A 7338-nucleotide genomic window follows, 5' to 3' on the forward strand; every position below is an offset into this window, starting at 1 on the left:
TCATTGCTATTATGGTTGAGATGGCTCGCATCAAGTCAGAGAAATTGGTTGATATTTTTAATAATGTGCAGTACATGAGGAAATGCCGTCCTATGATGGTTATGAATGAAGTAAGTATACTCATTTAAGATTTAAAAATTTGCAGCCTGAGTAATCCTCTTGTTTTGTGAATTGATGCAATGGCTTTTCTATTAATTTTTTGCCCCCACTCTTAACATAGATTGAGTATATTTTCATTCATGATGCTCTTGTTGAGGCTTTGAAACTTGGAAAGATTGAAGGAGTTGCTTTTGCTAGGCCCCAGTCTCTCGAAGAGACAAGCAGTGAAGGAAACTCTGAAGGATTTTCTGATAAAAAGAGTCTTGTTGATGAAGAGACAGACTTGTAGGAAGAATTGATGTTGAAGTGTAATGACTGCACTCAGTGTTATACGCCTTCATAATTATATATTTTATTGCTGATTTTTTTGTCTTGTTTTATTAGTTAGACTATAATATATCTTTAGGACTGTTTTTAATTAAAACATTATGAATGCATGTAATGTCGTTTATAGTGAGGAATTTTGCTAGGGTTTTCGAAAATAAAAATAACATATGTGATCAATTGCTCTTCAAATATGCAAGCATAATAATTATATTTTAGAGGAAATTCCATTCAGTGCACATACACATCATCTGCATGTGATGATCAAACTAGCTATGGCTTCACTGAAGTATTTTTTGTGAATAAAAATTGGCTCAATTCAATTTTCCTTTCACTTTCCAGTATACTGCTATGTACACAAGTATTGTTTACAAGATATTGCTAGCTTGTTTTTTTGAAGCATTTCTTTGAAAACATGTTTGCTTCAAATCCTGCAGTGTCGCAAAGCATTTTGCCTGCCAGCTTGCATGTCATGATGGTCAGTCTTGTGTGGGAATTAGATATAAAAGACATGGACCTATATAATTAATAAGTTCAAAATTTGCAATGCAAACATATTAATGTCTAACAAATTATACTGAGTTTTAAAAAGGTGCATTAATTTTTATAACTGTATAAGGTCTGAACACTAAATTTGGATTAGCTATTCATTACGTCATACATTCCCAGCCTCCTCTCACTTCCTGTCGTTCATCCATTTGCCTGTCACAGTCTCTTCGCTCTCATTCTGCTCCCGTCTACCCGCTCTCTCTTTCTCTTTGTATCTGTACACTGCAGCGAAGGGAAGGACAGGGCCATGAGGGCTCAGGCTAATTCGTGCAGTAGAGTCCAACTAGTGCTCTTCCAGCTTCTACTTTTAGCGGCTCTACAGTTCCACGGATGTAAGTCCTAGCCTAAATCTTAGAGCAAAAGAATGAATCCTAAAATTCATGCATTTATGCATGTAGACTAAATTAACGTGCATGTACAATATAGACAGCCTGTATATATAGGTTACACTGTCTGCTTCAGGCTAAATAGTGTCAGGATTACCAAGTATTTTGATTCCCATACTCTTTCCAGGCTACATGCATGCATACATTAGATCTGCTGTCAGTACAGATAGGGAATTTTCATTTTTTTCCTGGTTGTTAAGTCTGTCTTTATTAGTTAACTAGCATCATAATTGTGATTAATCGCTTTAATTATGTTCCAATGTTTTGACTCATTTTTCTGTGATTTCCTCCTCATTATAACACTCAGTCTTAACTTTTACAGTATCATACTCTAATTTTTCCACTCTCTTTTACACAGGCACATCACAAAGTGTAGTCATTACTCCAAGTGACACGCAAGTCCTTCAATTTGAAGATGAGATCACGCTCAGTTGTTCATTGCAACCAGATGAAGTTAATGTTAGTTACAGTTGGTTTAATGTGGATGATCCTGATTTTGAAGATAACAATCAGACTCTTAACATATCTTATGATTTTCCTTCTGACACCATGGACGGTGGTGGATATTTTTGTAACGCAACCCGCCAAAGTGGTCGAACATTGATGTCTGATCTGATATACATCTTTTTTGAACCTTCTTTTTATTCTGAACCTTCACCCTCGCCCTCACCTGAGTCTATTCTAGCTACTATTGGGGATGCTAATCTTACATTAACCTGTAATGCCACTGGATTTCCTGCTCCTAATATAACATGGGTCAGACTACCATCAAACGACCTAAACGAATCAATGATACTAGATCTGTATGATTCCGATGCACCGGAAACTATTGACGATGACAGTATGATCAGTTTTTCCACTGATAGTGACACCGATAGCTCATCAATATTGACCTTTGATTCAATTGAATACAATGACTTTGGCCACTATGCCTGTATTGCAATGCAGTCCAATGATAGTCTAATGGGAGAAATGGAGACTCTTGTTGCATCTAATATCTCAACAGTCACTGGTGAGTGTAGTATGCTAACAAGCGAGTCTAGTTACACTATTTGATTGTAGTAATAAAGTATGGCCTGTTGTTGGTATAGTACATAACTGTTAATGCTGTAGTGGACAGCTAATGATCCATAGTAAGGAATGCCTCTTACTACAAGAGGAAGAGACATATCTTGCAGAGGCTTATAGAGGGAGAGAGGCAAGGGAAAGAAAAGAGGGTATTATTGTTATGGATATACCCGTATCTGTATACGTATCAATTTGTTTTTGTTTTTCATGCCTTGTCCGAAGCATGTCACAGTACTTAGTATTGACTGTATGCGAGCTCTGGCATCCTTGATCAGTATGACTGCCAAAAGTATTGATATGATAAAGCTCTGTTAATGTCCTTATCGTACTTGTGTTTACATACATTTTTCTGTACATCCTATACACTATTCCCCTCTTTTAGCTTCAAATTCCTTGACTAATGTCTCTTCCAACTTTGTTTTAACCCTCCCCGTGTGATGCTATTAAGTTATATATTGCCTCTCTCTCTCTCTCTCTCTCTCTTGGTAGTAGTGGCCCTGTTATTTAGCACTTATATGCACACACACATACAAGGATGCTGGACTGCATTCCATTAGCCTTGTTATAGCTGTCAGTTTATCTTGTTAGTGTATAGTATCTGGAGGAGTCAAGCTCTAAAAATACTTCACCATAACTGTAGCATATCTATATTTAGCATAGTGCCTGGATGTGAATTTTAAATTTATAGCTACCTCTATTTAAACTTAGGCCTATATATGTTAATGAGTAGAATTCTGTAAAATACTGAGTCATTCTACAAGTACTTCTCTCTCTATATATCTCTCCTACACTTGTTATGCCTACATGTGTATGCTATAATATTACAAGTCTCCCATCCCTCCCTCTCTCTATACTCACTGGCTTATTGTACATCAATGGTTTCTGTATCATAATCTCATTTCCTTTCTGAGTGTCTGATAGTAATTCTATGCAATGTGCAAAATGCTACCAATGCTCTCTGTATAGACACACAAAGTGAAGGTCTATCTGTTTAGTGTATGGCATTATTATGTGTCTTTTGTGTATGTGACTGAAAGTGATAGTTACAAAGTAACAATAGCAAATGAATGAGTTGTTGTTTTTTAGAATAAGCTAACAATCAATCAGCCATGACTGTTTCTTTTTGTTATAATGTTTTTAACTTTTTATGCCTACGACGTCAGTGAACCCTGTCTCTTTTCCTGTCCTTTGTCTTTAATATTTGCTGTCCTTTCTCTTTCTTATTATTGACAATATTTTTGTTATTATTATGTTTGTCATTATCAAATTTTGTTATCAGTATAATTATGTATGTATACAAATACTTGATAGGCAGTATCTGTATATGGAATTTATAAGGGCTAAATTGAGTAGGACATACTGTATAGCCGCTTAGTTTTAAGAGCACAATTTTCGCTGTTTTCGCGGATTTTCCATATTTGCAAAAGTTAATTCCGTAAAATTATCCGTATCACCATATAAACACATGTATTTTAAAATAAGAACCGCGAAAGTTAATTCACAAAAAAAGACTTGTGGCCTGATTTGTGAAAGTTTATTGCCTTGAAACTTTAGGTATTACCTTCACTTTATATTGTAGTACATGTACATGCTAAATCTATATCACATTAAAATGTACACTTATGCACATTAAACCTACTGTACTTAATGTCAAGTATTTTTATTCTTTTTTACAGTTTCTCCACGAGGCGGTGTAGTAGTTATTACCCCTAGTAATCCACTAATAGTTTCCAGAAATGAGAATGCTTCATTCAATTGCACTGCTCAAGGTGGACCCAATAACACAATAGTGTGGATAAAAGGGGAAAATAACTCGTCACTTAGCTTTCGACCTCCTCCTATTAACGTTTTGAGAACACTTGAATTATTTACAGTAATAGAGTCTGGCCCTATTTTAACATTTACCTCTGTTAATGGAAGTAATGGTGGTATATACACTTGTGTGGTTCTTAATGAAGCAGGGATTGAAAGTGATGCAGTTGAATTGCGAGTGCGGCCAGAGATACTAACAAATCCTAGCAATATTTACACTCAAGATGGAGAAGGTGACGTTTCATTTGAGTGCTTGGCCGATTCATTTCCTAGCCCTCAATATCGCTGGGAAAGATTTAATGAAACTTTAAATGAGTTTTACCCAATCTCCAATGAATCAGAGCGATTCTTGATGTTTAATGAGGTAGAGTATGAAGACAATGGAAGGTATAGGTGTGTTGCTACAGCTCCTACGATAAATGGGTCTGCGATTTCTGACGAGGCCGTGTTAACAGGTAAATATGTTTAGTGTTTTAAATTCTTCTTGTTTTCCTTCTTTCTTGTTTATTTATTTACTGCTTGTGTGTTGTTTTTCATATTCCTCCCTTTTTTCTATTTCTACCTGACTCATTCCCTTACTCTCAATTCTTCTCTCTCTCTCTCTTTCTTTCTATATACTCTTTATTTTTTCCTCTCTTTCACCCTCTCTCTCTACAGTATCTCCTGAAGGTAGTGTTGAAATTGATCCAGCATTCACCATAGCAACAAATGGTAGTACAGTTACATTCACTTGCTCTGCTAGAGGTGGACCTAACAACACTTTTGTCTGGACTCGTTCTAATGCCACTGGATCAATGGCCAACGAGACTGAACTAATGAGCCTTGCAGCAATGATCCCAATAGATGTTGATGGTTTCCTTGATTTAGCTGGTCCTCTTATAATAGAGAATGGTACTGAACTTACACTAGAGTATATCAACGCTACAATGGATGGGAGCAACTACTCGTGTGTAGTTATCAACGAAGCTGGTTTTGTTGCAGTTGAGACCACACTGTATGTGGCTCCTATCATAACATTACATCCACAAGATCGATTAGTAACGCAAGGTGAATATTTTACACTTTCATGTTTAGCAGATGCTTTTCCATCGCCGACGTACCAGTGGGAGAGGATGAATCGTACTAGTGGCAATTTTGAGGAAATATCAGGCGAGATTTCCTCCGATTTGAGATTCAATAATGTTGATTTTGATGAGTTTGGTATGTATCGCTGTGTTGCAAGCTCTGAGGGTATCACTGAGACAGCAGTATCAAGAGGAGCACTTGTAACAGGTTAGGAATATGTATGTACATGTACATGTATGTATGTATGTATGTATGTATGTGTGTATATATTTATATGTATGATTTATACACATAGCACGAATGACTTTCATTGAAAGAGATATATGTTTTATTTCTCAATCCAAACAAACGTGACCCTAGCCAATGCCAATCAAATTATCAGTATCCTTTATTGGAAGTCACATGCTCCATACCTCTATTAATAATGTCACGAAAAGATTAACACACCTTTTACGTAATGCATTCCACGCATGCCAAGTATAAATAGACTTTATTTATAGAGACCTTGTTAATGGCCAGAAGACGATGCATGATTAGCTGTAGATTTTTTCATTGCAGTTAGTATAGGATTTTCTTTTAGGTTGTATGGCTTTAGAGGTTATTTATAAAATAAAATTCTTTCTCAAATATAAGCTTGAAGCCTGTTGGATACATGTATTAAGGAAATAGAAGCCTATCTCAGATATAGAACAAAGCCTGTGTTTAAATTAGAGATAGAAGATAAAATAGATTATAAAGTAGACCAATTATGAGGAGATAGAGTAGCCTGTAGCAGGTGTCGGTGACAGTAGTTGTAATAACTCCCAGTGTTATTTGAACTGCTAAGTTTTGTTATTTAAGCTACATGGATGCATGGTCGAGAAACCCTTAGGCAAACAAGATGTGTGTAGATAAGGAATGCTGGTGAGCGTTGAGACACGTTATTGAGTGGTGGGTTCATTAATAGCAGCAGTTTCTATGTATTCTGTTTATATAGTACAATATGAAGCATGAAATGACACCTCAACTAACCCAGTATCACAATAACAAAACACTTCTTTTATCTACAACATTCCCCCTATAATGCAACACATGTAGCATCCCATATATGATTATAAGATTATTATTGTGGCAGGTGGTATAAGAGCTGTTGTGCATATAGACCTGTGAGTTTTGTATTGAACCAGTTTCAATATGAGAGCTAGGATTGTTTATGTTAAGGGGTTCAAAGGCTTCAACATATTGACTGTTTGATGAAAAGCTGTTGTCAATTTGGAATGTAAAGTGTGCTATACTTTATATTGTATGTGATATGAGGTTTTGTGTGTGTGTGTGTGTGTAGTGTAGTAGGTGCATGTATATGTACATTAGTAATAGAATTACATGTAAGTATAGAAGCCCCACTAGACTCAGTACTTGTACATTTAGTACAAATGAATTACTAAGTGTAGCATGTACATAGTATATTAAGTACATAGTGTAGCATGTACTGGTACAATTTGGTAATAAAATTAAACACATGAGTGCCTCTAAACTCATACATTCTATGTAGATACATCTGTTTAATTATTATAAGGATACAGACATGTATTCATAATAGGATTAAGCTTCACGTATGTAGTGGGACTTGTGTATATGTACATGTACATTTGTGGTCGTGTTCTTTAATGGGTAAGAAGTGATAAGACCTCTAGTTGTTGTTACATGTACATTCTGTGTAAGTGTTTGGAACATGTCTCAGTTAGAATGTGTATACACGTGGTATGCCTATTTGTGTATCCATGGCCTTATATAGAGAATAGTTTATTAAGAATGGTAACAGAGAAATGAGGCTTTGATATATACCATTTGTAAATGGATTTGTCAATTAATTTCTCTTTCTCTTTCTCTAGTATCTCCATATGGTAGTTTGAATGCTATGCCTGATACTCTAATAGTCTCCAGAAATTCTTCCCCTACCTTTACTTGTGAAGCTAGTGGTGGCCCTAATACAACTCTAGTATGGATAAGAGGAAATGGAAATTACCGGTACCTCCAATCCACTCAACCACCAATG

The 7338-nt window shown here is 35.8% G+C and overlaps 1 protein-coding gene across 6 annotated transcripts in view; it reads left to right on the forward strand.

Annotated features, from left to right (window-relative positions):
• Positions 1 to 1115: 1115 nt before the first annotated feature.
• The window catches only part of LOC105313659 (receptor-type tyrosine-protein phosphatase F-like), a 24964-nt gene continuing 18741 nt past the window's right edge, over positions 1116 to 7338 (forward strand). For 3 of the 6 annotated variants that reach the window (XM_019999630.1, XM_019999631.1, XM_019999629.1), the window contains exons 1-4: positions 1117 to 1304; positions 1717 to 2370; positions 4103 to 4693; positions 4896 to 5510. In XM_019999630.1, the coding sequence (XP_019855189.1) occupies positions 1220 to 1304; positions 1717 to 2370; positions 4103 to 4693; positions 4896 to 5510 (1945 nt within the window). In that variant the 5' untranslated portion in view covers positions 1117 to 1219. Of the gene's footprint in view, positions 1305 to 1716; positions 2371 to 4102; positions 4694 to 4895; positions 5511 to 7338 lie in introns of all 6 variants that reach the window. The other 3 variants (XM_019999627.1, XM_019999628.1, XM_011407258.2) reach the window with 2 other exon arrangements.

This window comes from Amphimedon queenslandica, unplaced genomic scaffold, assembly GCF_000090795.2.
Source record: "Amphimedon queenslandica unplaced genomic scaffold, v1.1 AMPQUscaffold_13252, whole genome shotgun sequence".
Taxonomy (NCBI): domain Eukaryota; kingdom Metazoa; phylum Porifera; class Demospongiae; order Haplosclerida; family Niphatidae; genus Amphimedon; species Amphimedon queenslandica.